This window comes from Hyperolius riggenbachi, chromosome 1 (assembly GCF_040937935.1).
Source record: "Hyperolius riggenbachi isolate aHypRig1 chromosome 1, aHypRig1.pri, whole genome shotgun sequence".
In the NCBI taxonomy this organism is placed as follows: Eukaryota; Metazoa; Chordata; class Amphibia; order Anura; family Hyperoliidae; genus Hyperolius; species Hyperolius riggenbachi.
Window position 1 is genome coordinate 619,253,422 of NC_090646.1, and position 21,423 is coordinate 619,274,844.

The window sequence follows — 21,423 nt, forward strand, 5'->3', positions numbered from 1 at the left end:
CTGGGAGCCCTCTGATTCGCTTGTGAGGACTCGAGGTGATGTCTGACGTGACGCTATCCGAGCTGATGACGCTATCCGAGCTCGGATAGCTAGGATATCTCTGGATAGCTGATTGCTATCCGAGTGCGCTCGGATAGCACAGCCTGGATAGCTAATACTATTCGAGCTCGGTAATCGAGCTCGAATAGTGAAAAAAGAGCTAGGATATCCGAGTATCTCGGATATCCTAGCTCGGATGAGCATCACTGGCTGCGGGGGCATCCTGACTGCCCGCAGCTGCATCTCCACAGAATGTTACATCTGCGTATTTTTTCGACCTCACAAGCAATAGGGTGGGTCGTACGTGCTGCCATGGATGCATCAGGAAAAGAAAATTACCGATAGGTAAGTATACAATTCTACTTTTTCCTAATGCCTCCATGGCAGCACCTACGGGATTTAACTAGCAAAGACCAGTAAGAAAAGGGAAGGCAAACATTGCTGGTGCATGAAAAACAATATTTTTAAACATCCTCAAGGCACATGGTTTTACAGAACAAATCAAAAAATTGTTTATTTATTATTTCTTTATTGTATTTATAAAGTGGCAACATATTACGCAGCGCTGTACATTAGTTAAGGTTACAGACAATATTTAGGGGTGACATACAGCCAGGGTTGCTCTCAGAATTAGCGAATTCGAATTTACCCGTGATTACGGGTAGTTTTTTATGAATCCAGAAGTCGAATTCGAAGATCGATACCGATCACAAATTCGATTGTATCCAAATTTTACTCTCGAATTCGGCCGTGATCACGAGTGTTAAACCCGTGATCACAAATTCGGATTCAGCTACCGTCGCCCAAAACCCGCTGACTTTAAGGGTTAATAGCAAAGCCCCCTTAAAAGCCAGAATCACCAAATTTGCAGGTTATGTTAAAAAGAAAAGTGGGAGCAAGAGGACATTTTTTTTTCCGAAAAGACCTTATGCTTTTTGAGAAAATCGATTTTAAAAGTTCAAAGAAAGAATCGATACATTTAAATGCCAGTCAATGACAGATCGTGGGAAATATTTCCCAGCAGTTAATAGCAAAGACCCCTTACATCCTAGCAACACCAAATTTGCAGGATATGTTCAAAAGATAGTGGGAAACAATATTTAAAAAAATAAAAATAAACATTTTTATTTTTGAGTGTGGTAAATCTGAAAAAAAAAATGACGTGGCCCCCCCCCCCCTCCTGAGCCTCTGTAACCCCTTGTCCCCCATGCAGGCTGGGATAGCCAGAATGCAGAGCCCCGGCCAACTGGGGCTTTGCACCCTGAGCTATACCAGTCTGCATGGTCCATGGTATGGGGGGGCTCCGGGGGAGAGGGGAAGGCTTGGCTGGTTCTTTTTGTATCAAATCGAATGAATTGGTTCAGAGCCGAATCATTCGATTCAATACAAAAAGAACTGGCTCATTGATGAGCCGGTTACTATTATTATTATTATTATTATTATTTTTTATTTATATAGCGCCAACATATTCCGCAGCGCTTTACAAAGCACAATAAGACGACATTAGGAACATAGATACAACTAACAAATATACAGCAGAGTTCCAAGCAGCACAAATATTGTTACAAAAACAGTAAACATTAGGAGGATGACCCTGCCCTTGCGAGCTTACAATCTAATAGGTAGTGGGGGACACACTAGGTAAGGGGGTGGAGGATGGATGAGGCAGTGATTCTTTGCCTCTGATTACATTGTGACAAATAAGTAAATAAAGGGCTATAGCATGTTATAAGCTTGTCTGAAAAGGTGTGTTTTAAGAGTGCGTTTGAAGATGTCCAGGTTTGGCGCATGACGTACAGGCTGTGGAAGAGAGTTCCAGATAAGGGCTGATGCTCGTGTGAAGTCCTGGATGCGAGCATGAGAGGAGGTGATCAGCTTAGAGGCCAGGAGAATTTCTTGGGAGGAGCGAAGGTTGCGGGAGGGACAATATCTTGAGATTAGTGAGGAGATGTATGGAGGAGACAACTCGTGGAGGGCTTTGTATGTTAGAGTGAGGAGTTTGAACTGGATCCTCTGGGTAATGGGTAGCCAGTGGAGAGAATGGCACAGTGGGGCTGCATCGGAAGAGCGTGTGGAAAGGTGAATGAGGCGGGCCGCTGCATTTAGAAGGGATTGGAGAGGAGCTAGCCTGTTTTTTGGTAGGCCACAGAGCAGGGTGTTGCAGTAGTCTAGGCGGGAGATGATTAAGGCATGAACAAGCATTTTGGTGGCCTCTTGTGTGAGGAAGGGACGGATACGGAATATATTTTTGAGCTGGAAATAGCAGGTGGTGGTTAATGAGGCGATGTGAGGTTTAAAGGAGAGCTCTGAGTCAAGTATAACCCCCAAGCAGCGGGCCTTAGTGGTTGAGGTTATTGGGGTGTTGTCTACCGTTATGGTTGCAATTGGTGGGGGTGTAGATAGCAATGGTGGAAAAATCACAATTTCCGTTTTAGTCATGTTGAGTTTGAGGAAGCGGGAGGACATGAATGCAGAAACGGCACGTAGACAGTCGGGGACTCTGGATAGTAGTGAGGAAAGGTCAGGAGCTGAGAGATAGATTTGGGTGTCATCCGCATAGAGGTGATACTGGAAGCCAAAAGAGTTAATTAGTTGTCCCAGGCCACGGGTGTAGATTGAGAAAAGAAGTGGCCCAAGAACAGAGCCTTGAGGTACACCAACAAACAGTGGGTGTGGAGAGGACTTGGTGTTAGAGAAGGCTATAGCTTAGAATGCGTCCTATGCAGGACGTATAGCTGTCGGCTCCCGCTGTCTCTCCCCACCTGCCTGCACCTGTCACCCTCACCTAGGCTGGCACCCGGTGCAACCAGGGGTGCACCAGGTGCCAGGCTAGGTGAGGGTGACAGGTGAGGAGGCAAGGAGGACAGCGGGAGCCGGCCCTATGCGTCGGCAGGACGCATTCTAAGGTATAGTATAGGTAGTTGCCATGGGAGATCTTCAATCAAGTTAATTGAAGATCGCAAGATTGGAGGATACTGTATATGTTGGATCATTACCGAGGATATGGGGTGGGAATTTTTTTTTAAAGGTACAGGTAAGTATTTATGGTTAATTTAGAATAATAAAATACTGTTCTCGTGGTTGTGTTTTTATTTCGTTTAACCCTTTGTGGAAATTGGTAAGGGGTACTTTGTACCCCTATACTCATTTCTCCTGGGAGGGGGGTGGGCATCTGGGGTTCCCTTCTTAAAGGGGACTCCCAGATGCCACCATGAACCCCCCCCCCCCCTGGGAGTCATCGCCCCACCTCCTCCTGGGGCACCGGAGGTGGGGAAGAGCCCCTTGTCCATGGATTGGACAAGGGCTTGGGGGAGAGGGGAAGGCTTGACTGCCCCTCTCCCCCGGAGCCCCCCATACCATGGACCATGTGGGCTGGTATAGCTCAGGGTGCAAAGCCCCAGTCGGCCGGGGCTCCGCATTCTGGCTATACCAGCCTGCATGGGGGACAAGGGGTTACAGAAGCTCGTGAGGGGGGACCACACGTCATTTTTTTTTCAGATTTCCCACACTCAGACAGAACATTCCCCAAAATTAAAAATCTTTAATTTTTTTTTAACCTCTTGCCGACCGCATCACGCCGGTAGGCGTGGCCGCGGCGGCAGCCCCAGGACCGCTTAACGCCAATTGGCGTAAAGTCCTGGGGCTCTGTTTTGCAGGAGATCACGCGCAGGTTGCGCACGCATCTCCTGCTTGGGGGGGCGGAGCTCCGCCCCGCCTTCAGTCTCCGAGCGGCTATTGCCGCTCGGGAGACTGTTAGACGGCGTGATCGCCGTCTATTTACTCTGTGCAGCGCTGCGATCAGCAGCAGCGCTGCACTGGGGACAGCCGTGTGACACGGCTGTCCCCCTGTAGGACAAGAGAGCGATCGGCTCTCATAGGCAGAAGCCTATGACAGCCGATCGCCGTAATTGGCCGGCTGTGGGGAGGGAGGGAGCGAGGGAGGGAAGGGATTTAAAGGAAGAGAGTTTTTTTTTTTTTAAGCGGCAACACAAATATTTATTAAAAAAAAAATAAACATGGGGGGAGCGATCAGACCCCACCAACAGAGAGCTCTGTTGGTGGGGAGAAAAGGGGGGGGAATCACTCGTGTGCTATGTTGTGCGGCCCTGCAGCTTGGCCTTAAAGCTGCAGTGGCCTTTTAAACTAAAAATTGCCTGGTCACTAGGGGGGTTTAGCCCTGCAGTCCTCAAGAGGTTAAATATTGATTCCCACTATCTTTTTAACATATCCTGCAAATTTGGTGTTTGATGTAAGGGGCCCTTGCTATTAACTGCTAAAGTCGGTGGGTGATAAATCAACCAGAGTTATGGGGGTGCAAACATGCTGAATTTTGCCATTGGCTTTCATTGGGCTTCCTATTTCACTTTCCAAAATCTCACATTTTTTCAAAGGACGATGGCTCAGCAGTGTCAAATTTTCTAGCATTGTAGGGACTCTTAGGGGGCTCAGGACTGGTGAGTTTTGGGCCCCTAACCCAAAGAGATCATAGCCTAGGGTCACAAAAACCTGTTTATTTTTTGCAATGGTACTGTGGTGAAGAACATAAATTGCAGCCATGGCCGTTAGCAAAGTCTGAATCTCATGACATGTTGCATGCAGGTAAAAAGCATATTGTTGTACTTACACTCCAATTTTGGGTTCCCTACATCTCTGCAAACCAGAGTTACGTGTGTGCAAAAGTGCTAAAATCCCCCATAGGCTTTCATTGGGCCTCCTATTTCACTTTCCAAAATCTCATTGGGGATTAGGTTTTGAGGGTACAAAAGCTCAGGTTTCTGCTGAACGGTAAGGAAAGGGCCTGAAACTCACCAGCCCTGAGCCCCCCTTAAACTCCCTACAAAGCCTGAAAATTTGGGGCTGCTCAGCTGTACCTTTCGGCAGAAACCTGCGCTTTTGTACCCTCAAAACCTAGGCCCCAATGAAAGCCTATGGGGGATTTTAGCATTTTTGGTACTGGGAGTGGTGACGAACATAAATCCCACCCATGGCCATTAGCAAAGTCGGAATCTCACGACATGTCTCATGCAGGTAGAAGGCATATTGTTGTACTTGCACTCCAATTTTGGGTTCCCTACATCTCTGCAAACCAAAGTTACGTGTGTGCAAAAGTGCTAAAATCCCCCATAGGCTTTCATTGGGCCTCCTATTTCACTTTCCAAAATCTCACATTTTTTCAAAGGGCGATGGCTCAGCAGTGGCAAATTTTCTAGCATTGTAGGGACTCTTAGGGGGCTCATGACTAGGGATGCTCATTCAGATTCCGCGGAAATGTAATTTCCGCAATTCCGATCGGAAATTGCATTTCCGCATCGGAATGCGGAAATCGGTAATGCATGTGCGTTAGGCGGATTTCCGCCGGAAATCTCGTAAATTTCCGCCGGAAATCTCGGAAATTCCGCCCGACTTTAACATTGATTTTCTCAAAAACTATAAGGTCTTTTTGAAAACTTTTTTGCATCTTATTCACAAGATTCAGTTTAATAAACCCCTGAAAATTTGGTGTTTCTAGAACTTAAGGGGGCTTTGCTATTAACCGCTAAAGTCGGCAGATTTTTACTGTAATGTAAAATGTAGAAAATCTGCTTCTGCCTATTTTCTGCATTTACATTACAGGAAAAATCCACCGACTTTAACGGATAATAGCAAAGCCCCCGTACGTCCTAGAAACACTAAATTTTCAGGGTGTATTAAACAGAATCTGCTGAACAAGATGTAAAAAAAAGTTTTCAAAAAGACCTTATAGATTTCGAGAAAATCGATGTTAAAGTCGGCGGAATTTCCGCGATTTCCGGCGGAAATTCTGCATTGGAATGCGGAAATTGGTAGCGGAAAGCGGAATCGGTATTTAGCAATGGCGGAATGCGGAATTACCGCGGAATCGGAAATTGGCATTTCCGACCATCCCTACTCATGACTGGTGAGTTTCAGGTCCCTAGGCCAAAGAGGTCATAGCCTAGGGTCACAAAAGCCAAGGCCAGGAGATCTACCAACGCTTTAAATGCAACCCCTCCTACCCCGGAAAGGTAGTTAGGTATAGGTCCCTTCAGTATAGGTTAGCTAGGTATATGTGCCTTCAGTATAGGTTAGCTAGGTATATGTGCCTTTGGTATAGGTTAGCTGAGTGTATGTGCCTTCAGTATAGGTTAGCTGGGTACAGGGGTCTAGTCCTGGGAAAAGAGGTGAGTGGACTCACCCGCCCCGGGCATCAAAAATGGGCGTGGTCAAGCAAAACATGGGCGTGGTAAGGGGTGGGGCCAAATATACTGTACATGACCTTAGCAGTGGTGTAAAAGGTCTGCCAGGGGAAGTATGAGCTCTGTCATAGTGTATCCCAAAAAAATAGATCTAATCTGACAGCATTTCACCAAAAATACACGTAACACCCAAAATACATGTAATCTAGCAGCAATGGTCCTCCAACATACACAATCTGGTAGCAGTTCCCCAAAATACACGTAATCTGGCAGCAGCGGTTCCCCAAAAATACAGATCTGACAGCAGTTCCCCCAAAATAGGTATCCCCAGTATAGCTAGCCAGGTCTATAGGTGTCCCCAGTTTAAGTAGCCATGTGTATAGTTGTCCCCAGAATAGGTAGCCAGGTGTAGAGATGTCACCAGAATAGGTAGCCAGGTGTATAGATATCCTCAGAATAGGTGGCCAGGTGTATAGATATTCCCAGAATAGGTGGTCAGGTGTATAAATATCCTCAGAATAGGTGGCCAGGTGTATAGATATTCCCAGAATAGGTAGCCAAGTATATAGGTGTCCCCAGTATAGCCAGATCTATAGGTGTTTCCAGTATATGTAACCAGGTGTTCAGGTGTCCCCAGTATATGTAACCAGGCATTCAGGTGTCCCTAGTATATGTAACCAGGTGTTCAGGTTTTCCCCAGTATAGCAAGGTGTATAGGTGTCCACAGTATATGTAGCCAGGTGTATAGGTGTTCCCAGTATAGCCAGGTGTATATGTCCCAGTATATGTAGCCAGGTGTATAGGTGTCCGCAGTATATGTAGCAAGGTGTATAGGTGTCCCCAGTATAGCCAGGTCTATAGGTGTCCCCAATATATGTAGCCAGGTGTCCCTCCAGGAGGAGGGGAGCAGCGCAGTGAAGGGGAGCGTTGGGCACAGCAGTGGAGAAAGGGGACGTCTCCCCCCCCTTCTCTCACCTTAGGGCTCCCCTTCCTGGCTCTCCCCTCCAGAACATTTGCGGCGGCTGGCAGCGGGCATCAACTGGTGGGACTTACCTCCTCGTTCCGGCGCGAGTTGAAGCTGTGCGTGCTGCTAGTCTGGTCTAGTCAAGACCAAAGCAGCGGCACGCAGAACTTCTTCCAGCGCTTGGAATGAGGAGGAGGTAAGTCCCGCCCATTGATGCCTGCTGCCAGCCGCCGCAAATGTTTAGTTCTGGAGGGGAGAGCCAGGAAGTGGAGCCCTAAGGTGAGGGAAGGGGAGGGGGGGGGGAGAGACGTCCCCCCTTCTCCACTGCTGTGCCCAACGCTCCCCTTCACTGCTCTGCTCCCCACCACAAATGCTAGGGTGGACGATGTCCACTCTCCAAGAAAAGTAGGTGGACGTCGTCCACCAGCGTTCACGCAGGACTCGACCCCTGGCTGGGTATATGTGCCTTCAGTATAGGTTAGCTAGGTATATGTGCCTTCAGTATAGGTAAGCTGGGTATATGTGCCTCAGTATAGGTTAGCTGGGTATATGTGCCTCAGTATAGGTTAGCTGGGTATATGTGCCTTTAGTATAGGTTAGCTAGGTATATGTGCCTCAGTATAGGTAAGCTGAGTATATGTGCCTTTAGTATAGGTTAGCTGGGTATATGTGCCTTCAGTATAGGTAAGCTGGGTATATGTGCCTCAGTATAGGTTAGCTGGGTATATGTGCCTCAGTATAGGATAGCTGGGTATATGTGCCTCAGTATAGGTTAGCTGGGTATATGTGCCTTTAGTATAGGTTAGCTAGGTATATGTGCCTCAGTATAGGTTAGCTGGGTATATGTGCCTTTAGTATAGGTTAGCTAGGTATATGTGCCTCAGTATAGGTTAGCTGGGTACATGTGCTTTTAGTATAGGTTAGCTGGGTATAGCGCGGGCATGCTTACCTCCCTCCAGCGGTGGCGTCCTGGTCTTTACTCCCTCAGCCACGGCTGCCTGGAGGGCAGATATGCAATTCGGCGGCTGAGAGAGGCTCCGACGGGCAGCATGAGTGGAGGTGGAAGTTTTGCTTCCAGCGCCGTCCCCAGCCATGACACTGTGTCATGGCAGAGCCGCCCCTGGCCTCTCAGCCGCGCCTCTCTCCTCCCCTGATTGGCCGCGCTATCAGCAACGAGCAGCAGAATGTGATTGGCCACGTTCTACAGCTGCTGGCCGCAAAATTCAATGGGATGCGGCCATGAGGCCGCGATCTACCAATCAGGTGGTCGCAATCTACCGGTAGTTCGCGATCGACCTAATGGGCAACTCTGAGCTACATGCTTGTTTCTGGTGTGTGATTTAGACACTACTGCAGCCAAAGAGATCAGCAGGGCTTCCAGGCAACATGTATTGTTTAAAACAAATAAAATATGGCAGCCTCCATATTTTTCTCACTTCAGTTGTCCTTTAATAAGGGAGAGAAGAGGAGTGGAGAGATACTGAGAATAGCCTGAGAAGGAGCAGAGAGTCTAGGGACAGTCAAAAACTTTCCAACCTATGTAATACCTTATCAAGCTATCCACATGCAGTCTTTACAATGGTGAGAGTAGAGATGAGCGTAATGACCTAATTACGATTTTGCGAAATTTCGCGTAATTAGTGTAATTACGATTATGGCCGTAAGTACATAATCGTAATGAAGAAGGATTTCGCGAAATTTCGCGTAAGCGTAATTTTCGCGTAATTTTCGCATTACAGTCGTATCATGCCGTAATTTCGCATTAAACGCTACCGTAATTTCGCGTTAAACCGTAACGCTCCGTATAATATAAAAAAGCCGCCGACTTTAAGGGTTAATAGCAAAGCCCCCTTAAATGCTAAGAGCCTCAAATTTGGAGAATATATTAAGGAGATCAGGAGGAATAAGAGGAAAAAATTTTTTTTCAAAAAGACCTTATAGTTTTTGAGAAAATCGATGTTAAAGTTTCAAAGGAAAAATGTAAACATTTAAAAACCCGCCGACTTTAACGGTTAATAGCAAAGCCTGCTTAAAGTTTAGGAACACCAAATTCCCAGGGTATATTAAGGGGATCAGTGGGAATAAGAGGAAAAATTTTTTTTTTCAAAAAGACCTTATAGTTTTTGAGAAAATCGATTTTTAAGTTTCAAGGGCGAAAATGTCTTTTAAATGCGGAAAATGTCAGTTTTTTTTGCACAGGTAACAATAGTGTATTATTTTCATAGATTCCCCCAAGTGGGAAGAGTTTTACTTACTTCGTTCTGAGTGTGGGAAATATAAAAAAAAACGACGTGGGGTCCCCCCTCCCAGACCTCTTTAACCCCTTGTCCCCCATGCAGGCTGGGATAGCCAGAATGCGGAGCACCGGCCGCGTGGGGCTCCGCACCCTGACTATACCAGCCCGCATGGTCCATGGATTGGGGGGTCTCGGAAGGGGAGGGGCAGCCAAGCTTTCCCCTCCCCCTCCGAGCCCTTGTCCAATCCAAGGACAAGGGGCTCTTCTCCACCTCCAATGGGCGGTGGAGGCCGCGATTTCCTGGGTGGGGGGTTCATGGTGGAATCTGGGAGTCCCCTTTAAAAAGGGGTCCCCCAGATGCCCACCCCCCCTCCCAGGAGAAATGAGTATAGAGGTACTTGTAGTACCCCTTACCCATTTCCTTTAAGAGTTAAAAGTAAATAAACACACAAACACATAGAAAAAGTATTTTAATTGAACAAAAAACATAACCACGAAAAAAGTCCTTTAATATTCTTAATTAACCATTAATACTTACCTGTCCCTTTAAATAAATGATCCCACGCAATATCCTCGGAAATGTTCTATCAGTTACAATGTAACAAAGTTATTATGTAACAACTTTGTTACATTGTAACTACGCCGCACCCGACGCCACTCGCCGCTCAGCCGCCGCATACGCGTCCGTGCAGGACGCTGAGTCCCCGCAGCTCCCGCTGTCCACCCCGCCCACATCTGTCACCCACATGTCACCCACATGTGGGTGACATGTGGGAGAGGCGGGGAGGGCAGCGGAGCCGGCGGGGACTTAGCGTCCTGCACGGACCCGACAGAGCTCTGAGCTATATAGCTCAGAGCTCTGAGAAGCATCTTTGTATTTGGGCTCCAAGGAGCCCCATTGGTCCTTAGCAGACCAATGGGGTTCCTTCAAATCAGAAGGAACCCCATTGGTCTGCTAAGGACCAATGGGGCTCCTTGGAGCCCAAATACAAAGATGCTTTCGAGAGCTCTGAGCTATAGCTCAGAGCTCTGTCGGGTCCTGCAGCGCAGACGCGGAGGCGGCGGCGGCGGTGAGTGACGTCGGGTGCGGCGTAGTTACAATGTAACAAAGTTGTTATATTGTAATAACTTTGTTACATTGTAACTGATAGAACATTTCCGAGGATATTGCGTGGGATCATTTATTTAAAGGGACAGGTAAGTATTAATGGTTAATTAAGAATATTAAAGGACTTTTTTCGTGGTTATGTTTTTTGTTCAATTAAAATACTTTTTCTATGTGTTTGTGTGTTTATTTACTTTTAACTCTTAAAGGAAATGGGTAAGGGGTACTACAAGTACCTCTATACTCATTTCTCCTGGGAGGGGGTGGGCATCTGGGGGACCCCTTTTTAAAGGGGACTCCCAGATTCCACCATGAACCCCCCACCCAGGAAATCGCGGCCTCCACCTCCACCGCCCATCGGAGGTGGAGAAGAGCCCCTTGTCCTTGGATTGGACAAGGGCTCGGAGGGGGAGGATAAAGCTTGGCTGCCCCTCCCCTTCCGAGACCCCCCAATCCATGGACCATGCGGGCTGGTATAGTCAGGGTGCGGAGCCCCACGCGGCCGGTGCTCCGCATTCTGGCTATCCCAGCCTGCATGGGGGACAAGGGGTTAAAGAGGTCTGGGAGGGGGGACCCCACGTCGTTTTTTTTTTATATTTCCCACACTCAGAACGAAGTAAGTAAAACTCTTCCCACTTGGGGGAATCTATGAAAATAATACACTATTGTTACCTGTGCAAAAAAAACTGACATTTTCCGCATTTAAAAGACATTTTTGCCCTTGAAACTTAAAAATCGATTTTCTCAAAAACTATAAGGTGTTTTTGAAAAAAAAATTTTTCCTCTTATTCCCACTGATCCCCTTAATATACCCTAGGAATTTGGTGTTCCTAAACTTTAAGCAGGCTTTGCTATTAACCGTTAAAATCGGCGGGTTTTTAAATGTATACATTTTTACTTTGAAACTTTAACATCGATTTTCTCAAAAACTATAAGGTCTTTTTGAAAAAAAAATTTTTCCTCTTATTCCTCCTGATCTCCTTAATATATTCTCCAAATTTGAGGCTCTTAGCATTTAAGGGGGCTTTGCTATTAACCCTTAAAGTCGGCGGCTTTTTTATATTATACGGAGCGTTACGGTTTAACGCGAAATTACGGTAGCGTTTAATGCGAAATTACGGCATGAACGAAACGCGAAATTTCGCGTTGAAAATTACGCTTACGGTATTTTCAATTACGATTTTAATGGCAATTTCGCTACGCTAATTTCGCATCGTAATCGCAAATTTCGCATGCGTAATTATAGTAATGCGAAATTACGAAAATTTCAGCTCAACTCTAGGTGAGAGGGCAGACAGAGTTTTTTTCTATGGACTCTGCATAAGGCAAGCCTCCTCAGCCAGCCTAGTGCTTCACATTGCCTTATACAAGAAAAACTCCCTTCCCCCCGGCCTGCACCCTGCCTTAAGCCGGCACCCAGCCCAGCCGGCACCCAGCCCAACCTGCAACCTGCCCAAATCCGGCACCCAGGCCAGCTTGCACCCTGCCTAAAGCTGGCACCCAGCCCAGCCTGCACCCTGCCCAAAGCCAGCACCCAGCCCAGCCAGCACCCTGCCTAAAGCTGGCACCCAGCCCAGCCTGCACCCTGCCTAAAGCTGGCACCCAGCCCAGCCAGCACCCTGCCTTAAACCGGCACCCAGTTCAGCCTGCACCCTGCCCAAAGCCAGTACCAAGCCCAGTCAGCACCCTGCCTAAAGCCAGTACCCTGCCCAAAGCCAGCACCCAGCCCAGCCAGCACCCTGCCCAAAGCCGCTCCCAGCCCAGCCAGCACCCTGCCTAATGCCAGCACCCAGCCCAGCCAGCGCCCTGCCTAAAGCCGGCACCCAGCCCAGCCCGCACCCTGCCCAAAGCCGGCACCCAGCCCAGCCTGCACCCTGCCCAAAGCCGGCACCCAGCCCAGCCTGCACCCTGCCCAAAGCCGGCACCCAGCCCAGCCTGCACCCTGCCTAAAGCCAGCACCCAGCCCAGCCCGCACCCTGCCTGAAGCCAGCACCCAGCCCAGCCTGCACCCTGCCTAAAGCCAGCACCCAGCCCAGCCAGCACCCTGCCTAATGCCAGCACCCAGCCCAGCCAGCGCCCTGCCTAAAGCCGGCACCCAGCCCAGCCCGCACCCTGCCCAAAGCCGGCACCCAGCCCAGCCTGCACCCTGCCCAAAGCCGGCACCCAGCCCAGCCTGCACCCTGCCCAAAGCCGGCACCCAGCCCAGCCTGCACCCTGCCCAAAGCCGGCACCCAGCCCAGCCTGCACCCTGCCTAAAGCCAGCACCCAGCCCAGCCCGCACCCTGCCTGAAGCCAGCACCCAGCCCAGCCTGCACCCTGCCTAAAGCTAGCCCCCCTGTTTTACAGGTGTGTGTGTTTGTGTGTGTGGGGGGGGGGGGACGCAATTACAGTGTTTGCCAAAGGTGCTGTATCACCCAGATACACCTCTGGATTTGTTTCCGTTTGCTGTAGATTAATGCAGGCACATGATTTGTCCTTCTGTTTGTTGCAGACTTGATGGGTGCTGTGAGAGGCATAGAATTCCTCTTTAAAGGATACCTGAGGTGACACGTGACATGATGAGATATACATGGGTATGTACAGTGCCTAGCACACAAATAACTATGCTGTATTCCTTTTTTTCTTTCTCTGCCTGAAAGAGATAAACATCAGGTATGTAAGTGGCAGTTTCTGACTGAGTCAGGACTGGGTCAGACTACAGTGTGACTCTCACTGATAAGAAATTACAACTATAAAACACTTTCCTAGCAGAAAATGGCTTCCGGGAGCAGGAAAGAGATAAAAAAGGTCAATAGTTTATAGATTTTAGCTCTGGCATACTTCAATGAACGTGTCATTGAGCAAAAACTCTAAAAAACAGTACAAACTTAAAAAGTTTATTTAAATTGATAATAAAAATGTGGAATATCTTAAAAAGTAATTTTAAGAGAAGGAGGATAGATGCAATTGTTTATTTCATTAGTTTATTCTCACCTCGGGTGTCCAGTTAGACTGCCTTACCTTAAGTGTTTTGAACTCCTTAATACGTTCCAAACTTTCAGTCTTAGATTTGTCATATCCCCCTTCCACACCGCCTGAAGCATAAGCTACTCCTTCTCCTTCACCATCTTCTTCACCATCTCTTTCTTTTCCTCCTCTTGGATTCTTGCCTTTGTCACCCTTTTTGCGGAATTCAGAGGGGGTGACCTTGATACTTGCTTGTACTTCAAGATTGTCTTCGCTCCCTCTGAGAATCCTCTGTACCAGTTCGGCCGTATCTGTGTAAACCTCTGATGTAAAGGCCTTATCTGCTTGTGTCTGAAAATGAACAAACATAATCACAATACAAAACATCATGACAGACCAAGACAAGACCAGTTTTAGGCATCGGCAAACAAGGCAGTTTCATAGAACACCAAGTACAGGGGGTGGCACCAAAACACCTTTCCCAAAGCACGCTCCTTGTTTTTATGAAAACATCATACATACAGTAGATGCTTTTTTTAATGTAAAATTTTATTGAAAGTTTTGCAACAACAACTGCTCCTGTCCACCGGTCGGTCATTTGCTAGCTCTTGGTGTGGATGATAGACAGGCGACACCCCCTACCCCATGAATTTGCATCTGAGTATATCGGCTGTCATCCGCAGACACAATATGAGACGCCACCGTGTGTCAAACATGACACATGCTGTGCTAACAAATGCTGCCATTCATCTGCATTATTATTTTGTATTGATATAGCACCAACAACAACCAATAGCACCAATCAAAGCACTGTATAGAGTATATTGTCTTGTCACTAACTGTCCCTCAGAGGAGTTTACAGTCTAGTCCCTACCATAGTCATATGTCTATATCACAAAGTGTATGTATCATAGTCTAGGACCAATTTAGGGGGAAGCCAATTCACTTATCTGTATGTTTTGGGGATTTGGGAGGAAACCAGTGCCCAGAGGAAACCTGTATAGACACGGGGAGAACATACAAACTCCTTGCAGATAGTGCCCTGGCTGGGATTTGAACCAGGGACCCAGCGCTGCAAGGTGACAGCACTAACCACTACGCCAACGTGCTGCCCAATGCTGCTGTATGTAATTTCAGCCATATGACGCTTATGGCTGGTTTGCTGAATTGCTCAACAAACACGCAGTTTAGCCTCTTATGGCAAAGAGACTTAAAGTGAACCTAAAGTCAGGATGAAAAAATGAGTTTAACTCACCTGGGGCTTCCCTCAGCCCCCTGAAGCTGATCGGTGCCCACGCTGACTCCATCAGATGTCCCTTGACCGGCCAGCGACTTCCGGTTTCGCCGTCACCGGCCGACAGGCTGGGAATGCGAGTGATTCTTTGCGTTCCCAGCCAGAATAGCGCCCCCTATGCTGCTATTGCAGCCTCCCTATGCTGCAATAGCAGCATAGGGGGCGCTATTCTAGCTGGGAACGCGAGGAATCACTCGCGTTCCCAGCCTGTCGGCCGGTGACGGCAAAACCGGAAGTCGCCGCCGGCCGGTCCAGGGACATCTGATGGAGTCAGCGTGGGCACCGATGAGCTTCAGGGGGCTGAGGAAAGCCCCAGGTGAGTTAAACTCATTTTTTCATCCTGACTTTAGGTTCACTTTAACAATTTGAACAGTGGAAGACATTACCACAATCCTACACAGCACGTTTAGATGGAGGTGGCAGCTACATCCAACTGGATCTCTCTACCCATAAATGGCTGTACTAATGTACACCCAACCGCTTCTGGACCGACATAGTTGGAATCTACGTCCTGCTGGTGGCTGTGAGGCTCTGACAGGACATAGAGGGAAGAGGGAAGGAGAGGGAGGGCTCTGAGTCCCATAGAACCTTCCCATTCCTCTTACGGTTCCCGCATTCCCCCACTGCCTCCCGCATTAGCAGTCTCCGACCGATGCACGGGAATGCGCGCTCGCGTAGGCGCAGTATGGAGCAGCCCATATTTGGGAGCACTCGGACTTCTGAAGACTGCTGAAGCCTCCCGCAGCAGCAGAGAGAGCAGTCTCCAACCCATTGGTTGGAGACTGCTAACAGGGGAGCCAGCAATGGAACACAGGGACTATAAGAGGAATGGGAAGGCTCTATAGAACTCAGAGCCTTTCCTTTGGTGAGTATCTGTTTTTTTTTATTTAAATTTAGACTCACTTTAACACAGGGGTGTTGCTAGGATCCCAAGAGATCCGGGGCACTTTTGGGCACTCCAGACAGAAAATGGGTGTGGCCATGCACCAGAATGTGGGTGTGGTCATGTGTGGAGCCAAATTTACATGAACTTAATAGCAGTCTAAGTACATCTGCTCAGCAAAATGTTGGATGAAGCCCCCCCCTCTCTCCATTATTACAAAAAAATTGCAGCATATCACATACATAGGCAGTGCCACTTAAACATAACTAGGCAGTTACCAGGCTTCTGTACTGGCTAGTTTGACTTTCTGCTGAGCAGGCTGGCAGTTCCCCCATAGCATTCCCTGACCTTCTAGTGGACCCCTTCCCATGCTCCCACAGGCTTCCTATTGAGGCACCACAACTCCCAGCATGCCCCCATAGAATAACTTCAACTCCCTGCATGCCCCCATGAAGGCCTCACAGCACCCAGTATGGAACCACAGCATCTAGTATGCCCACATAGGGGCACCACAGCACCCAGCATACCCCCAAATGATGCACCACAGCTCCCAGCATGCCTGCCATTGAGGCACCACAGCTGACTCTGCCTGGGGGACATCTGGGGCACCCCAGAATAGATTCGGGGGAACGTGCCACTGATCTTTGGGGTTAGCAACGCCCCTGCTTTAACATACATAACAATTTTGGTGATGATAGCAATAGCATGTGTGGTGGGCTTTACTATTAAGCACTAAAATTGTCACAGAATTACATGAAAACTAAGCCAAATTGCAAATGTACAGTTCCTGATTATGTTTACTAACAAAATTAATTACGATTTTACCAAAAATGTAATTACGATTTTACATCATTATTTTGAATTAAGATTATGCGAAAATGTGTGCTCATCACTAATCAATGTAATAGTGACCTGATACATACGATAGTTAAAGGACCACTATCGTGGAAATTGTAAACTTAGAATGCATTTAAACATATACTAATAAAACATACATTTCTCTAAGAGTAAAATGAGCCATAAATTACTTTTCTCCTATGTTGCTGTCACTGACAGTAGGTAGTAGAAATCTGACAGAACCGAAAGGTTTTGTATATAAAATTTTGATTTTTCAAAAAGTATCAATACAAACAATACCAACTATGTAAAACAGGAAATCTTACAAAAATATAGTTCCCGAGTGGGAGAAGCCTTATGACGTCTAAGGAGAAAAAAATTCAAATGTTGAACAAGAACATACATCAAATAGCCTTTATAATAACGTCCCATTCCCTGGAAATTGGTTACATAAAGAAGATAAAGAGTAACCAATTTCCCTAAAGTTGGGTATTGTAGCTCACCATTGGAGGGGAACTACCCATCCATCGATATAAGAAAAAAGAAAAGAGAAAACTAAAATAAAGAGGTAAGAAAGAAGTAAGAATAGAAGAACAGAAAGAAAAGAAAAAGAAGAAGAGAAGGTCGCCAGCCCAAAGTATCTCAGCTCTCACCCAAATTAGACAGAAAAGTAGAGAACAGCACAATAGAGTTTCACACCTTATCAAAAATATGCACTTTATCTTGCAATACTGCTGTTAAAGTGACTCTGTAACAAAAATTACAACGTTTTTTCTACCATCCTACAAGTTCCTAAACCTATTCTAATCTGTTCTGGCTCACTGCAGCACTTTGTACTATCACGGTCTCTGTAATAAATCAATGTATCTTTCCCCTGTCAGACTTGTCGGCCTGTGTCTGGAAGGCTGCCAACTCTTCCGTGCTGGTCTGTTCCTCTATGCACACTCCAGTGTGTGTTTTATTTACATAAGCCAGCAGCTTCTCTGCTATCTTATCAGTGATAGAGGAGTGCTGGATAAAAATCCTCCTCTGTTAGGCTGTGAAAGTAGCTGGCTGACACATACTGAGGAATTACAAACACAGGCACAGGCAGAGCTGTCTGCAGGAAGCCTGTAATGTTCAGTGCATGAGAGAAGAAGGGGACAGAAGGTAAACACACAAATGAACTTTTGAGATTCAAAAGGAAGGGTGTATACAGCCTGCTTGTGTATGGATGTATTTTCTATGTGTGGACATACTGTACATCAACCTACTTCCTGTTTTGGTGGCCATTTTGTTTGTTTATAAACAAACTTTTTAAAACTGTTTTTGACTACTTTTAATGCGGCGGGGAGCGGCGAAATTGTGACAGAGGGTAATAGGAGATGTCCCCTAACACACTGGTATGTTTACTTTTGTGCGATTTTAACAATACAGATTCTCTTTAAGTGTTCAATTTTGTATATATACTTCACTTTGTTGCGGACTTCCAAGATGGAAGGCCTATTGGGGTATTTCCAATGTTTAAATATAGTACATCTAGCTGCTGTCAGGAAATGTTTAACAAGTTTTTGCCTAGGACCTTTCAATTGAGGCAATGGTTTGGCTAAGACGCAAATCCAAGGGTCTATAGGAATGGTAATATCAGTTGTTTGTTGTATCAGTTGAATGACTTCTAGCCAGAACTGTTGAATAGTTGGACAGAACCAAAATATATGTTGTATTGTACCATCTTGTCCACAATTCCTCCAACATGTTGATGATATTGCTGGGTTCCATTTATGGAGTCTTGATGGAGTGTTATACCAGAGGAACAGGATTTTGTAGATATTTTCTTTTGTGGTGACACATATTGATGTTTTTGCTGCATTAAGCCAGATTTTTGACCATGATTTTAAGTCCATATTTGTATCTAAAGCTGCATCCCAGTATTGCATATACTTATGTTGGAAGTTAGGGGTGATACGTTCAGGTGAGTTGAACCAGGTGTAGAGAGAGGAAATTAAACCTGTTTGTAAAGGGCCAGACTCCCACATAGCCTAGAACTAGTTTTCCTGGGGAACTCCAATGAAGGAGATCTAGAGAAAATAAAATGTCGGATTTGCAGATAATATGAATCTGTATGTAAAATTCTTTCTTTAAGAGCTTCGAATGTATATAATTATCCTGTAAAAGGGTCCAATAAGTCAGAGATATACCTGTTGTTTTTCTGGGCCCAGATTGAAGAGGAAACATATTTGAGGCCTGGAGTAAAAACAGGGTTGCCAAATACAGTGGCTTGCAAAAGTATTCGGCCCCCTTGAAGTTTTCCACATTTTGTCACATTACTGCCACAAACATGAATCAATTTTATTGGAATTTCACGTGACAGACCAAGATAAAGTAGTGTACAGGTGAGAAGTGGAATGAAAAGCATACATGATTCCAAATATTTTAAAAAAATAAATAACTGCAAAGTGGGTGTGCATAATTATTCAGCCCCCTGAGTCAATACTTTGTAGAAGCACCTTTTTCTGCAATTACAGCTGCCAGTCTTTTAGGGTATGTCTCTACCAGCTTTGCACATCTAGAGACTGAAATCCTTGCCCATTCTTCTTTGCTAAACAGCTCCAGCTTAGTCAGATTAGATAGACAGCATTTGTGAACAGCAGTTTTCAGATCTTGCCACAGATTCTCGATAGGATTTAGATCTGGACTTTGACTGGGCCATTCTAACACATGGATATGTTTTGTTTTAAACCATTCCCTTGTTGACCTGGCTTTATGTTTAGGGTCGTTGTCCTGCTGGAAGGTAAACCTCCGCTCCAGTCTCAAGTCTTTTGCAAACTCCAAGAGGTTTTCTTCCAAGATTGCCCTGTATTTGGCTCCATCCATCTTCCCATCAACTCTGACCAGCTTCCCTGTCTGTGCTGAAGAGAAGCACCCCCAGAGCATGATGCTGCCACCACCATATTTGATAGTGGGGATGGTGTGTTCAGAGTGATGTGCAGTGTTAGTTTTCTGCCACACATAGCGTTGTGCATTTTGGCCAAAAAGTTTCATTTTGGTCTCATCTGACCAGAGCACTTTCTTCCACATGTTTGCTGTGTACCCCACATGGCTTGTGGCAAACTGCAAACGGGACTTCTTATGCTTTTCTGTTAACAATGGCTTTCTTCTTGCCACTCTTCCATAAAGGCCAACTTTGTGCAGTGCATGACTAATAGTTGTCCTATGAACAGATTCCCCCACCTGAGCTGTAGATCTCTGCAGCTCGAGCTCGTCCAGAGTCACCATGGGCCTCTTGACTGCATTTCTGATTAGCGCTCTCCTTGTTCGGCCTGTGAGTTTAGGTGGACGGCCTTGTCTTGCCAGGTCTACAGTTGTGCCATACGCCTTCCATTTCTGAATGATCGCTTGAACAGTGCTCCGTGGGATGTTTAAGGGTTTGGAAATCTTTTTGTAGCCTAAGCCTGCTTTAAATTTCTCAATAACTTTATCCCTGACCTGTCTGGTGTGTTCTTTGGACTTCATGGTGTTGTTGCTACCACTATTCTCTTAGACACACAGGTGTACTCTATTTAGTCATTAGCACTCATCAGGCAATGTCTATGGGCAACTTACTGCACTCAGACCAAAGGGGGCTGAATAATTACGCACACCCCACTTTGCAGTTATTGATTTGTAAAAAATGTTTGGAATGATGTATGATTTTCGTTCCACTTCTCATGTGTACACCATATTGTATTGGTCTTTCACGTGGAATTCCAATAAAATTGATTCATGTTTGTGGCAGTAATGTGACGAAATGTGGAAAACTTCAAGGGGGCCAAATACTTTTGCAAGCCACTGTATGGGAACAAGGCTTGATCCCGGGGGAAGCAGTGCATAACGTCTTCCTAAAGCTGACCAAAGTTTTAAGTTAGATCTGATAGAGGAATAGACAAGAATAGTCTCCCTCGGGATCAAACCCGGCCCCCACAAATATGCACTAGGGTGATTAGGATGCATGAGAGAAAGTTCAATCTGGGTCCAGCGAGCATGAGGAGATCTCTCATACCATGCTATCATCTGCCTAACTTCGCTGGCTATATAATAGTTGTATATATTAGGTACTGACATACCACCGAACTGCCTTTGTAAAGTGAGAACTGATTTAGATATCCTAAGGGATTTTTTGTGCCAAATAAATCGCATCAATGCTTTTTGCAGAGGAAGGAGATATGAGCGGGACATCCATACAGGAATGGAGGAGAAAATGTATAAGTTTAGGCAAAGTGTTCATTTTAAAAGCTGCCATCCGGCCCATCCATGAAATATTATAATCATCCCATTTCGCTAGATCTTTAGTAATTCTAGATAATAGTGGAGTTATATTATGCTGTAAGAGTTTAGCTGAATTTTTGCAAATAAATATTCCTAGATACTTCAGTGTCTCCTTTTGCCATCTGTATGGAAACCTCGACTGCAGTCCCCCCAATGCTTGAGTTGTCAGATAAAATGAAAGAGCTTCTGGCTTTTTTCCATTAATTTTATAATTGGAGAACCTGCCAAACTCAGAGAGCTCCACATGCAGATTTGGTAGAGAAACATGGGGGTTGGTAATAGACAAAAGCACATCATCTGCAAAAAGAGATAACTTGTACTCCGATCTCCCCAAGCACACAGCCCTTGTATATCAGGGTTGCCCCTTATCCTAGCTGCTAAAGGTTCTATGGAGAGGGCAAACAGAAATGGGGACAAGGGGCAACCCTGACGTGTGCCATTGGATATTGTAAAAAATTGGTGAGGATCAGTAAATGGAATCTTAAGCGCTACTTTAAGATTGGAGTAAAATTTCTGGAGTACAGCTATAAATATTCCCCCAAAACCCATTATTTTCAGTGTTTGAAACAGGAATGGCCAACTCAGCCTATCAAAGGCCTTTTCCGCGTCTAAGCTCAATAAGATTGATGGTGTCTTATGAT

The 21,423-nt window shown here is 46.1% G+C and overlaps 1 protein-coding gene across 3 annotated transcripts in view; it reads right to left on the reverse strand.

Annotated features, from left to right (window-relative positions):
- The window catches only part of LOC137528965 (complement component C9-like), a 209,585-nt gene that overhangs the window by 70,371 nt on the left and 117,791 nt on the right, over window positions 1–21,423 (reverse strand). For all 3 annotated transcript variants that reach the window (XM_068250811.1, XM_068250793.1, XM_068250801.1), the window contains exon 6: window positions 13,539–13,835. In XM_068250811.1, coding sequence (XP_068106912.1) covers window positions 13,539–13,835 — 297 coding nt within the window. The remainder of the gene's footprint in view (window positions 1–13,538; window positions 13,836–21,423) is intronic.